At 35.9% G+C, this 14,768-nt stretch overlaps 2 protein-coding genes across 3 annotated transcripts; one reads left to right on the plus strand and one right to left on the minus strand.

Annotated features, from left to right (window-relative positions):
* Positions 1 to 69: 69 nt before the first annotated feature.
* Positions 70 to 6,980, minus strand: LOC136783110 (uncharacterized). Its single transcript, XM_066742969.1, has 8 exons — positions 6,866 to 6,980; positions 2,748 to 4,036; positions 2,252 to 2,676; positions 1,933 to 2,048; positions 1,698 to 1,835; positions 1,420 to 1,621; positions 1,114 to 1,338; positions 70 to 572 (listed from the first exon to the last, which is right to left on the minus strand). The coding sequence occupies exons 1-8, from the start codon at positions 6,977 to 6,979 to the stop codon at positions 484 to 486; spliced, it is 2,598 nt and encodes an 865-aa protein (XP_066599066.1). The 5' UTR covers position 6,980; the 3' UTR covers positions 70 to 483.
* A 2,601-nt stretch (positions 6,981 to 9,581) lies between these two features.
* Stam (signal transducing adaptor molecule) lies at positions 9,582 to 13,994 on the plus strand. Of its 2 annotated transcripts, none has more exons than XM_066742915.1 (10): positions 9,582 to 9,779; positions 10,190 to 10,350; positions 10,432 to 10,677; positions 10,914 to 10,989; positions 11,077 to 11,292; positions 11,374 to 11,493; positions 11,560 to 11,748; positions 11,827 to 12,038; positions 12,145 to 12,377; positions 12,496 to 13,994. In XM_066742915.1, exons 1-10 carry the CDS (start codon positions 9,737 to 9,739, stop codon positions 12,611 to 12,613), a joined length of 1,614 nt encoding a protein of 537 aa, XP_066599012.1. In that variant the 5' UTR covers positions 9,582 to 9,736; the 3' UTR covers positions 12,614 to 13,994. The 2 variants fall into 2 exon arrangements, with proteins under 2 accessions (XP_066599012.1, XP_066599013.1); XM_066742916.1 differs by having other exon boundaries at positions 12,499 to 13,994.
* Positions 13,995 to 14,768: the final 774 nt, after the last annotated feature.

Genomic DNA, 14,768 nt, shown 5'->3' on the forward strand with positions numbered 1-14,768 from the left:
TAAATTAGAAGGTGTTGTATGCACGAATATATTATATTTAAATATAAAGATGGTCTCGTCCTTATATTACCCGAATAATATTTCGCGACACCTATGGCATTTCGTGCCGTACAAAACTCAAATTGTTCTAATGAAGGTACTCAGGTAAATATATAAGACTGCTTAAATTGCCAGTAGAAAAACTTAATAATGTAAAACGTACTAATTTCAGTGATTGCTTGTGTGTATGTAATCATTTAGCAAAAAACAATTAATTAAATTATCTGAAGAAAAGAAAATATGCCACGTTTCATTACATTAATAACTTCATGAAAAGTTTTAATGAAATATATTGTTCATTCAGGAGCAGCCTTTTATATTTACAAAAATGTTCAATTTGAGATTAGCAGTTTTTTGTAGGATTTAAGTCGCGCCAAATATATATTTGATATGGCTTAAAGACTTGTAACTTTGTTAATATGTTTAATGTATTATGTTTAAAAGTTAAAGAACACCATCAATAGCATGCAGAACACCATTCGTAGCTGGCACATTGTGCGTAATTACATGGGCCTCGTTAACTCTTACTCGCCCTGAAAATAAAAGCAAAGGAAACATGACGAATACAAAAAAATAACATTTATAATTATTCTAGCAATGTGATTTCTGATTGCACTTTAAAACGTGGATTTTGGAACTACTTTAGCCTTCTGCAGAAAATTTGAATTTTTCAAAAGATTATAAGGTAGTTTTATAAATGATATATAAAGGCGCGCGCGCGTGTACAATGTATAACTATTTTAAATTATACTAATGAGAGTGGAACGTCGTGAAAAAGGGAGCGCTGTTTGAGCAGCCGTCTTTGAGTGAAAACTCATGGAGCAACTAGGTTACTGGAATCTCTTCATAGATAATTCCTACAAATTTTATGCGACTTCTTATTTTCCTGCCAAGGTATTTTGCAACGCGTCAATGTTACAAAGATAATCGTCGATTTTTTTACTTTTCTGCTGATTACGCGTGATCAGATTGTAACATCAATGAATGTATTGAAGTGGAAAAATCTTAAAAAGACTAAGATGAACAATGAATAGATTAATTTAAAGATATTAATAAGCTATACAAGAATCTCACCTCCATTTTTATGAATATGCAATGGTGCCTGCGGCCGAAGACTGTCCTTCTGTATGTAGTACCTCATACCAGCAGTGTACAATGTTGTAGGGACGACGTGTTTGGAGATGATAGCTTTTGCTGCCTCTGCTCCATCTACTTCGCTCCAGATCGGTCCTCCCTGTTTGCTGGCTGCATTTGCAAAAGCTGTATCGGTCGGCGCAAAAATTGTAAAAGTCTTCGGACCTGAACATGCAAGTATACTATTTAGCAAATTCGACACTTCAACGTGAGAAAAAGAATAAATCTGTCGTTCCAGTTACTAGCCTGCTAATGTATCTTCCAATCCGGAAGCGTGTAACATTTTCATAAAAGTGCTAAATCTTCTTTCCCTGTCAGCTTGAAGTGTTTGTACCAAATCTCCAACAGGAAGTGGGAACATCACCCTGTCAACCGCATGAGCAATTCCTTGAGGAATCTCAACGTCACGTTTGTTCGGTGCTACCCTAGCACCATTTATGGTAGTAACCTAATAACAAAACCAAGAATTAATTATATCCTCAATGTGATCTACTCAATTCATCTTTAACTATTGCATTATATACCTTCACATCGTTCCACTCGTGATCATGCATGGCGTATTCATTAACCCGCAATTGCGTACCTGCCAGACTCACACCGGTCATTTCATCCTGTAAGCTATCGATTCTGAACGCACCAGGAATTACATGATGCAAAAGAAGCTGGAAGAAAGTTTTACAACAACTATGAACAATCCTCTTGAACATAAAGTATTTACACAAATTGAACAATTATCTATCAACATTACATCACACTTACACCACTCAAAAGTCTTGGATTGTCCTTGAACTTTTGTTCAGCTTTTTCCGGACCACCCAACTGTACCAGTAGAGTTCTAAATGCCTTGTCGGTGGGCACGAAAATCGTGTAAGGGCCTGAAACGTAATTAAGCGTGATACAAAAGCTTCTTTCTCTATAATTATAAAAAGAATAAAATTTCTTCATCCATTCTCGGCCGTGTGACATTACACGGAAAAATGTTCTCACGCATCGCTATTGCTGGTTTGCGCAACTAACACTCTAGTCAAGCAACGCGTTGATTGCTCGTTAGAGACGTCGAACGTTGTTTCAAACTCACCAGTTTCATTGAGCACGGTATCTAGCCCGGATTGCCTGAGATATTTAGCCATTGCAAAAAGTCCTTCCCTTCTCAGCAGAGAAGTTAAGCTATCCTGATGAAAGGTTGGTTCGATATTCTCTTTATCGCTATCAAGATTCGATCTAACGGTCGTTTTTTCGTATTCATCAAAAACCCTGTTGTCGGTTGGAGCGTAAGAAAATCCACTTTTAGGCTTCTCACTGCTGCTAACAGGTACGATGGTTGGAACAAATTGGCTTTGACTCCTAGTTGATCCTGACGAAACTGTCCTTGGAGTTGTGCTGAGAGTGCCAATACTGTTGTAAAAATGGCCGGAAAAGCTTGAAGCTGACGTGGCGTACTTGTCAGTCGACGAGACTAAATTTGGCGAGGTCGTCACTCGAAAAACATCACTGTTCGACTTTCTGAAACGAAAATCTTCAGCAGTGAGATATATCAATTATTATAATTCTATATAATTACATCTAATATCTACCCTTGAGTGATTTTAGAAGTAGTGGGGACGATCCTGGTGGATACCGATCCAGTTTCACCATTGGATTCGTGACGAGGTGTGGGTGTAGGAGTCGGAGGGCTTCTGGAACTAGGTGGAAGCTTTAACTCCCCCTTCTTGATTCTCTCGACAATCGAATCTACATCACTGGTCTCCTTGTCAACGTTACCTTTGACCCCTTGAACCTTGTAACTTCCATCAGCCTGTTCCTCCAAAACAACAAACGTTACCTTCTTAGCTGGTAAACTCTGCTTTCCAACCTCCTCCAGATTTCCATCGCTCTTCTGTCGGATAACCTCAAAATCTGCACCAGGAGGCAGTACACCCTTCGTAAGCTCATCCAAGATGGCTTTCGGTGGTTTTATGGTAGTCGTAGTAGTAGAGATCTTTGACCTGGCTCCGATGGAAGCGAGACCAGCTGGTGCATGAATGACTTGAAGCTTTTTACCATTGGGCAGAATCAAATCTCTCGTGGTAACGTTCCTGGTACCCTCGTTGTCACCTGATTGGGCTAGAGCTATCTTCAACTGCTTCAACAAAAGATCTCGGGAGGTTTCAGGTTCTCCACTCGTTCTAGCCTTAGTCGGTGCAGTATTACGATTACCTATGAAACTTAGTAAGTGATCTGGAATTGGCTCCTGCAATTTTTGCACCGGTCTCTCAGTAGTTGTGCTAGATGAGAACTTTCTCTCGTGATTGGCGATTGCTTTAAGGAAAAGCTCGGTTGCCACTGAAGTTGGGGTTGGAGCTGCGGTAGAAGTTGGAATTGGAGTAGAGGATAAGGACGCAGTGCTGATTATCAGCGGTGATAAAGTGGTGGAAGTTAGTGCTTGAAGCTGTTGTAATCTGAGGACTTCCTGTTGTCTTCGGAGTTCTTGTTGCTCCAGTAATAATTGTTGTCTTTGTTTATGGAGTAATTCTAGTTCTCTTTGTTTCTCTAGGTAAGTTTGTAATTGGAGGGATTGTTCGTTGGTGAAAAAAGGCTGATTCAAGTCATGAGAGGCTAGGTTCTCGAATCGTCCGGATGCAGCTGCACCTGGTGGCGTGTTTTGGTACTGATTGCTGGTGATGGGATGATATCGATTCTGTTGTTGTTGTTGTTGCTGTTGTTTGCTTCTGTCCACTTTGTACTTGGCTAGGGATGAATAAGGTGTATTAGCTGCGAATGCTGGTAATAGTAGCTGCTGGTGTTGCTGAACATCGCTGAGAATCTGAGCTTGTTGAGAAGCTGATAGACGAGGTCTTGGATCTATCGATTGACGATTTTCGTACTGAAAGTGTATTACGAAAGAAGAGTTATTGGGATTCTGGTATAAGACTGGTAGTGCACTTATTGCTTCGGTTTCGAATATATAAGTTCCTCTCACTTTCACGAACGGAGAATCTGTCCGAGCTTATGTATATATATATATATATATATATATATAGAGTGTATACCCGTTACGGATGGTTGGTCGTCTACCTCGATCAAATAACCACCATAAAGATTATTTTGTTTTTTATGTGCTTTTGCCAAAGACTTATCGTGGGAACTGTATGTCTCGTGTATATTATATATATCTTTATGTTTATATTTAGGTTCTGTCTCTGGAATGAAGCTACTGTATACCTGTACATAGGACGTTCGACATCTGACATTGGCAATTCAAACATTTCAAACCGGTCTCACTCTTCTGCCAAGAGATTTCTCGATGGATGAACTTTCAACTTTCTTCATTACGTCATCAAGTTTTAAGTGTTACTTTTCTTACAAATTAACACTCGGACGATCAACTAATTTTCTCACCTCGTTCCCGAATCACCAAAACACACTGTGTTCGATCTTTAATATTTTTAATGTGCCTGTCAAGAAAAGAGAGAGCGAGCCAAAGTGTTTTTTAATATTATACAGTGAATTTCGTTGTAAAATTATAAAAAGGTCAGAATTTAAATGTAAAATTGTCTGATGAATTGGGCGAATTTCACCGTTGGAAGAGCGAGTTTAAAACCTGAAAATCTCTTTCTTTGTCCTAGAATGTTCTCGTAGTGAATAATTCGGGAATTCGAATGCATGCTGTTGCGGCTTCGCTGGTTGCTCGGGGCAAACAGGAAGAAGATGGAACTGGCAGTTTCACGTTCAATGCCCGCGCACCGTCACTGCGCGCGGTGAAACGGAAAGTGGACCCTTTCGGATAACCCCTGTACGAGGAAATTTCTCTCGATGCGATCCATTGGTAGAAAAATGCATCTTCCGACAAATTCCAATGCACATTTTTTTATCATTAATATAATACATCAAAGTAGCCTTTCTAAACTTAGTAAAATGACAATAAGGAAAATTTTTCATTGCAGATAATGAAGGTTATCATTGGAAAAGAAACTTTAAAAGTAAAATGGAAAGTGGACCCTTTATAGGATAATCACTGCACAAGGAAATTTCTCTTGTGGTGCGATGCATTGATTAAAAAATACATCTTCTTTGGACAAATTCCAATGTTTAATTTTCCACATGGATATAATTAATCAAAGTAGCATTACCAAAAGTTAGAAAAATGATAAAAAGGGAAAATTGTGCTTAGCACACAATGAAGATTATCGTTGGAGAAGAAGAAACTTTCATCTCGCACGGCCAGCAATTTGATTTAATTAGTCGGTTTCTTGGCCGCCTGGACGTTTCATCTTAGCTTTTACCAATCAGCGCATGAGACATCATCTCGAGGATAAACTAGGACGTATTAGGACCACGTCTGTATACAAAATAGTTCCTTGTATATATACATATACTACTGATCCAATTAAAAAAGAGAAGAGAGGGTACGATAAAATCAATTTAACGTAGAATTTCTCAAAAGGAAATGGTTTTATTCCCTTGAAGGAGGATGGAGAGTGGCGTGAAATTGCAAGAGAAAGTAAGAGAGAGAGAGATCATCCTTCACCTTCACCCATTGTCCCCATCCTTCCTCTCGTGATCTCACCTTGCTTCCTGAGAATCGAACCTGACCCCAGTTACTATCTCGTTAAACGACAATAATTTAAAATACAAGATGGATTAACGTTAACAAATTAATATAAGGCACCACGAAAAAATCAACTGTCTATATATTTATAAATATATAAATCAAACAAATGGATCATTATACAGCCAGGACTAGGAAATTTCATCATTAGAAGAATTTAATCCTGAAATTTTCTCGTAATTTGTAACGCGTGCCTCGAGATCGTTACAACACAAGGCAGTAACTCCTCATATTCATTCGCGTAATTACGCGCGTGAAACTTTGACTCGAAACCGATTCACAGGAGCGTTGCGCGAACTTTGTCTGTGCACAGTAGTACATACATATATATATATATATATATAATCCTTCTTTATCAGCCGCGCGATTTGAGCTGGTCAGAGTGCTTACGCGATAAGAGGCCGCGTGCACGAGGGAAAATATGCGTGCGGTCTTCCTGGGTTAATTATGGTTAATGAAAGGTACGAGCGGCGTACGTTGGACGTTGACGTAACTGTACATATAGTAGACGCTTGAATAGGGAGGAGATCCTTTCTACGTCGTATGTACATACACAGATATACACATACTTATCTTTGTGCTCCTAGCAGGTATACCCTTTCACCGTTGCTCGCAATCAGTAGAAAAAGGAGCTTCTCTTATAAGTATACTATATAGGTAAAACGTTCATGAAAGTGGCACTGTGACTTTTGACCCTCTTTTTCTAGCCTCTCTCTTTCTCTTATCTGGCGCGCGATCCCTTTCCCATAAAGCCTCTTAATGGAAAACTTTGCTCTCGAAAAGCAAAGATTAAAGAGGGACGCTGCTGCAGCAATTACAGAAAATTGCTGACTAAAAGCGATCCAATTTGACAATTTTATTGCGTCACGCTGCCAGTCATTTTATGAAACGCTGCTCTATAATAGCTTACATATTAGCAAAACCCTGGCGCGGTGAAATCGCGCGAGGTAGACCGATCCAGAATAAGCTTCCCCCCGTTATTCGTCAAGCGAATAATTGCACGATCAAACAAACGCAGAAAACCTGTCGAAGGCGTTAAAGCGTTCACTTTTACTTCGGTGAGACTAATTGTGAGTGATTTGCTTGATTTATTCCGGGACTTACTTGGGGTGAGAGGATTCCAAGCACAGCCTCGGCTTCCGCTCTTGCGGGATTGAAAATAGTGGCAGTGGTAGCCCAGGCTACGTAAACCAAAGACACAAGATTGCACTTTCTCATGTTTCTCCAAATCATATGAGATTGTTGAAAAAATTGCGCGGGGACCGGATATTGATCCGTAACATCGAGACTGCAGCGAGCGCGAGAGGATTGTAAGGAGACGACGTTCTCCGAGATCGCATTCGGAACTGTGTGGATCGGTAGACCGTTCGTGAGTTTTACTTTCTGTTGGCGATGAGGTGGGAGGGTGGGGGGAGGGGGGTGAATGCAGATTGCAGATTGCAGATTGCAGATTGCAGTTTGCAGATTGCAGAAGAAAGGACAGAGGGGGGTCTGAACTGTTACGTTCGTTCGTTGCTTCCTTCTTTTCGTGTGTGTGTGTATGTACATATATATATATATATATATATATACATATATACTGCCTACACTCTATCAGCAGCATATATACACAGATTTTCAATGAGAACGTAAAAGGTAAGTTAGGAGATAATTACAGCATAGCGAAAGTGACAAGAAGATTCTTGGGAGAAGCGGAACCTGCACGGTCTACCGAGCCATCGATCGTCTTGATGGTTCCATTTATGAAACGACCCCACGCGGATGTCTCGTTAAATAACGCGTGAATACTGCTGCGAAGAAGCGCGTAAAGTATATGTATATATACTACATATGTATACACACACGTACACGTAAAATTTGGTATATGAAAAAGTTTTAATGCGATTGCCTTCGAAAGGGTCTTTTGAACAATTTTGATAACTATGATAGTTAACGGAGATTAGCGTCTGTTTGCTTCCATGCTCCGGGTCGTTATAACTGACGGACCCTGCGTGTGTGTATGTCTATATATATATAGTATATTGTACGCCACTCGGGACATTCCCATTTCATGGGAATTCCACCTGGTGTTCGCGCGAATCCCATCACAGAGCAGCGCAGTTTCTCCTGATGAATAAAAAAGGTAACGGAAATGCCTGCACAATTATGCGTTGCTCATACCTGCTCCAGAAATGCGTGGAAATGAAAAGATAATATTTAGATACCGATCTTCAAGGATATATCCTTTAACGCGATGATGAAAGCATCGTTTTATTGCTATAACATAACGATAAACAAGTGTCCATTCTCATTTCACTTTTTACGAAGCCTTTTGGCCGACTTTAACGCTCCTTTTTCACTTCCTAACTGCTCGATCGTAATTTACTAGATAATTTCGCGACTAATTAACTGTATCGCCATCGCATTCAAACCTGCAGCTAACGTTTTATCACCTGAGAAGAAAGTAATCTCGGCTTTGCTGCTGCTGATTATAAAATAGAGACGGAACCTTCACTACGAAAAAATATTAATAATTGTATATATATATAGTGCAATAAAAATTATTTGCGGAAAAATATGTATATCTATACAGTAGTTATTTTATATATACCGTTTACTTTTAAATTCGAGATAATGTCTAATGCGCAATCTATGGACATTTTTGCAGAAGAATTTCTAAGGACGATTGTTCTGAGAAAAAAATCAGGAAGAGCGCTAATATAAGTAGTAGGAGATCAAAGTGTATAAATTGGCGGTGGCGGGTGCGACAAACTATCATAAAAAAAGTAAAACGATGCCTTTTATATGGTAGGAGAAAAATTATTGCGCAAAATTCGAGAAACAATTTTTCGGAGAACAATTCGTGGAGATCATGGCAATTTTAGGCTGTCCAATGGATATAATAGCACGAGAATTTTAAGTGCGGTTTTCGTCATGGCTTTATATAGTACATGAAATTGCTGACAAGCCCACAATTTTTTTTCCTCTAGTTTTCTTTTCTTATTCTGATCATTTCTTATATGCGGTTTGCTTCATTTGCTCGACACGCCGCAACAAAACCTGCAATTATACATTTTCAGCAAAAATCATTCATCTTTTATGATTTTACATTTAAGAAATATCTTTGTTTTTCTAAATAGTATAAAATTGTTTTATTACCACTTCGTTAATATTACTTTGGCAAAAAATAATTGTCGGAACAGTAATCATAATAAACTTAATTAAATATTATTAATAAACAAATAGTTATTGGATATTATTTATTATTGTGCTGTATCTAACTTTGTTGTTGGTATTGCTGACGTTTTGATTATTTGCGCGTGTTTAATCGCGGAAACTTTCAATCATATATACAAGGTATAATTATTATTTATTTTCGCTTGCATATAGGGATCATAGTTACCGACAGCGACAATATTGTTCTTTCAGAGATATTTTTAAAATAAATTTTTTTTTCTTTTTTCGATCAAAATATACTAATTAATTAGTGAAATCTTTTTTTTCCAGTTATTGTTTGTATGTATATTTTTATTTTGTTCTTTCTTATACCTTTATTTTATTTTTTATAAGATCCTGAAATTGTGTTATTACCATATTAACAATATTATAGCAAAGAATCATTCGTCAGTATAGAAATTATAATAAACATAATGGAATATTATTAATAAATAAAAATTGACAATAGAGCTGCGCATTTTAAATTTGCGCGCGCACGCGTACCGCGAAAACTGTCGATTGTAGTATATCGATAATCGTTCATTTCGATGTAGTCAAAAACTCAAACTGGACGAAATCGAATAATCGAAATCGAAATTAGGGCAATCGAACTATCGAACTTGCTCGAAGGAAAATGCTGCAACTGAAAATGGTAGATTAGATTGTTATTAGTCATCCAATCCCCAATGCTGTATTTGTAAATAAATATCAGCTGAATGCACATCATTTCGTACTGATTCGTCGTTGTGAGCGTTTATTTAATTTTTCAGTAGAAGAAAGATGGGTATCTTTCCAACTGCCTCGCATTTCGATGCTGACGTCGGTAAGATATAATTTAATAAGTTACTCTTTTTCGCAATATTTTTTTTAATTATTAAATGTCCACTAATTATTTATTCAATCATTTATGTAAAACTATATCTATTTCGAGAACCTTGAATCATCAATTTCCGAAATTTACTGCCTTCTGAATGAATAAATTTCCTTATTAGTCATTTAATTTAGACAGTTGTTGACGTTTGACCTGTAATTAACTCATTATTTTTTTCACTCTGACAATTCGTGTAACGATAAATTTCATCTGAAATATTTCATAATTCTTTTACTCTTTTAATGTTTTTTTAATAAGAAAGAAGGAATATCCACAATACATTTACAAGTATTTGCCAAGAAAGAGTAGCTTCTATGTAAGTGTATATATATATATATATATATAATTTTTTATCTCATCAGAAAAAGCAACAAATGAAAATAACACAAGCGAAGATTGGGGACAAATAATGGAAATTTGTGATAAAGTAGATCATTCCTCACAACATGCGAAAGACTGTTTAAAATCTATTGTCAAGAGGTTGAACTGTCAAGATCCTCATATTGTAATACAAGCCATAACAGTTAGTTGAAAAATTCATTATAAATATATTCATTTTCTTAATAGATGTGTGTATTGATAACATTATATATTTGATTTACAGCTATTAGATGCTTGTTCCAGTAATTGTGGTAAACCGTTTCATTTGGAAATTGCATCAAGAGAATTTGAAACTGAATTAAGAAAGTTAATTATTCATCCTCAGTCAAAAATCTCTGAAAAAATGAGAGCTCTTTTGAAAAAGTGGGCAGAGGGTGACTTTAAAACTGATAGAGAATTAAATTTAATTCCAAGCCTGTATAATAAATTGAAAAGCGAAGGTGTTGATTTCTTTTCGGCTTCAGAGACGGTGAGTCATGGTATCATTTATGATAATGGCTTAATTTATTTTACACATTGCATGTATATTAAGTGTTTATGTGTGTACATGGAGGGGTTCTTTATGTTAATGTATTAATACATTTTACCATGTGCTCATGGCTTTCAACTTATCTTGCAACATTTAGATTAGAATTATCCATTTCTATTATTGTATTGCACTATATTCATTAATAATAATTATAATTACATATGTTTTTATTACAGCAACCTAAACGTACTGTCTTAAGTAAAGATCCAAATATTGTTTCAAGCTCGCAAGAAGAAGAAGATATTGCCAAAGGTAATTTTCTTTTGAACAGAAATTGGATATGTGTTTCTGGAAGAAACCCATCAGTTCATTGTTTAATATTATTAATTGATTTTCTAGCTATTGAATTGTCATTAAAAGAGACTAAATCGCAAAGCCAAGCCGCATCGTCTCAAAGCTCTCCAGCCTCTAAGAAAAATAGCAGTTTATATCCGAGTGTCAGTTCCGTTCTCGTCAATAGCACTACCGCAGTGGCAGAGGCGAAAAAAGCACGGGCTCTCTACGATTTTGAAGCGGCGGAGGACAATGAACTAACATTTTTAGCAGGGGAAATAAGTTAGATGCTACTCTTTAAATGATATTTATAAATTAAAATTTCTTAAATTGCTGAAAATATATTAATGTTAAATGTTTTAGTTCAAATATTAGACGATTCGAATCCTAATTGGTGGAAGGGCAGCAATCACAGAGGGGAAGGATTATTTCCTTCTAGTTTTGTTACTCTTGATTTGTCTGTTGAGCCTGAACAATTTACTAGTAAGATTCCAAGGTTTCCATAATATAAGAAACCAATGCTCTTGCCTCATTCTATCTGTTTTTCAGAGCTGGAAATTGGTAATAAAAAATTAGTACAATTTGCGGATGAGGTCGAAGTGAAAACTGTGAGAAGGGAGCCTGAGGTGGTTGAAGTTGAAATTGATGAGAGGAAAATAGATAGACTTTTACATTTATTGCATGAAGCTGATCCCCAATGTGACAGTTCCGATCCTCAAGAAATGCTTCATTTGGAAGGTATAAATAAAAACAAAATGAGTCTAAACTTTTTGTTTTAACTATAAAACTGAACTGTGAATGTTGCTCCATTCTCAGAACAAGTAACGGGAATGAGTCCACTGATAGATGCTGCTTTAGAAAAAGTGGATAGACGACACGCGCAGTTGACACAGTTAAGTTCAGATTTAGTGGATGCTTGTAATCTATATCACACATTGATGAGAGAACCACCTCCGGCACTACCTAATTACAATATACGTAAGATGATGCCTTCGTATCAAAATCCGGCCAATCCACATCAGCCACACGTAAGAATTATTTGTAAAGGAATCTACTGTGCTAAATACTTTTTTTATGTATAAATATTTCATAAATTTATTAACTTCGTTAAATAAGCATTATTATCTTAAATAGCTATACGGAATGTTACCACCCCATCAACAACCACCATATGGACTTCCTAGCTTACCATCAGGGCATTATGGTACAAGTATGCCAAACGAGGAATACGCATCTCTTCCTCATATGCAAAATATGGGAATAACACCGCACTTTCATATGCAACCCGGCCCTCATCAACAACCGGGACATCCGTCTGGTCCACCCGTACCTGATCAGGCTAGTAGCCTTTCGTATCAGCCTCAAGGGTAATTTCAACCTTTTTGTTACAGGGAAATTGATCATTAGTAGTGCAGAAAAGCTTATTCAATTTCATCCGTGAAATAGAAATATCAGATTCGTTTATGCGTTTTATGTCTTACATAGTAGATATCCACCCCAAGCAGCACCTCTGCCTGGACATTATGGACCTCCAGGAGCAGCTGGTCTACCGGTTAATCAACAAACGCAATATGCCCCCCAAAATGGACAAAACATGATGTAAAGAACAACTACACGTTTTAAACAATTTTATCCTATATTCTAACATGAGCTGTAAAATACTATTATCTTCAATTATTTAAATAAATATAACTAAAGTAGCCAAAGATTATGGGGCTTGAAAATAGCTTCAGTTTCTACTTTGCGCATATAAGCTATAGCATTAATTTGGCAGAAATTGTAAGCACAGCTACTTCAACATATTTGAATTTTCCATTGATCAGCTTTAGGCAGTTATTGGCCATATTTTTGCATTTTTTCCAGTGCATTCCTCTTATCGACTTAATTTAATTTTCTTAGTTTTTAAATTAAAATGCAATATTAATTAATATAATCATTGTTATGTTGAAATAGGTCTATGTCTCTATAATATTTCCTCTCTACACTTTTATCCATAATGTCCTGTAAAGTGTAATAACACAGCTTTTATTTTTAATTGGTTAATACATGGCTGGTAAATTTTTATGACAGTCCATAAAAATGTTGTATCTGTATCTATATACATTATGTTATTGAAAGGAGAACAACCGCTTTTTTAGAGTCTAGTCTTTTCGTAGTGTATAATAATTCTATTTTCTGTAGTTTATACGGTTTTTTTTTTCTATAAATCGTTAATTCACTGAAATGAAATGTATCTGTTTTAAAAAATCTGTTTTGCAATCAAAATCAAATATTATTATTGTTAAAAAGTGTAGAACCAATGCATAATTTTGTCACAAGAAATTATGAACAATCTGTTATTCTATAAATAGTGTAAATAAGATAGGACGCTCAATATTAAGAAATAGTCTTAAATGTGCAATTTGTTTTCTTTTTACATGTGCATATTGCGAAATTAAAGAGCTAATCAATGAAAAATGTTCAGCTTTATGAAAAAAAGTTGCTAAGCCAACATTTAAAACGACTATACATAATTTTTGAGAATTATTCTTTTGAAATATACTTATTTTTAATTAAAATGGAATATCCTAAAAATGTATAATAGATGTATAACACGTTCAAATTATAAAATATCGTGTGTTTAATTAAAAACACTAGAAAACGTGGGAAGTTTTTTCACAGATTAACAAAAATCACATACTACAAATCGATGAACCATGGATAAGTGGCTCGTCATCACCACTACGTTAAATATAATATGAACATCAAAATAAGAACTAATGTCTCTCTTATAAGACTAAAATGACGTTTACGTTTACAAAAAATCAATCGATAACTTTATCTCTTTTAAAAAACAAAAAAAAAACACTAATCATTTTTAATGAAAATACCAATTTTACACATTCGTTACTTCATTTATTGTTATAAAATATAACATACGTTATATTATAAATTATATAAGACATTTTTATAAAAAAAAATCAAATGTTTCATGGCTCCATAATCCTAAATAAATTAATCCGAGTAATGAGCAGAAGTTGGTTTTTTAATTACTGAAATTCATTGGTTTCTAGAATTAATAAAAGAGTCTTTCTTGTTAAACAAAAAATTTAGAGACGCACTAGATAGATTATTCTTTAATTCGTTCTGCAAAGATAGTAAATTTAGAAAACGCACCTGAGCAAAACCGTACACCTCCTTGTGTAGCTCTTTTATATTTTGTTTTTGCCATTTATTGAAGAATTATGCTGTTGGCCTGTCTCTGTTAGTCCAAACGTTGAGAGGAGAAATACCAAATCATTGAGATGATAGCTAGCCTTTAATATTTGAATAATCGTGTAACTGAATTATTAGGCAAGAAATAAATGTTGCAACAGGTGGTATTTTTTATCACTTTGCTACAAGTATGTATGGGCATGTATACATATATCAACGGACAAGATATTACGTAGGTTTTTATTCAATTGAGTTAATTGATGCATCGAATGGAGCTTTATTAAAGATTTATTATCGTTACGCGAGTATTCATGCCTGCAGCTAGTGGATAATGGATCGATAAAGAGTGAATCAGGTTTTCCTCGTGATACGTGTTTATCGTGGGGGCGAACTGAGAGATTGCAAATACTCGTACATCTGGACATTTAATAGGGAATCCCCTTGGCACTGACATTTCTTACATTGAAAACTCATTAGCAAGCCCAATTAGCACCCACGCTTATAGATCCATCTCCCTTTTTTATTCCCATCCATGCACCGAGAAAGAAAAAAAAGAACGTCAG

This window comes from Prorops nasuta, unplaced genomic scaffold (genome assembly GCF_024137725.1).
Source record: "Prorops nasuta isolate Cenicafe-Biocafe unplaced genomic scaffold, Cenicafe_Pnas_1.2 PNAS00032, whole genome shotgun sequence".
NCBI classification, from domain to species: Eukaryota; Metazoa; Arthropoda; class Insecta; order Hymenoptera; family Bethylidae; genus Prorops; species Prorops nasuta.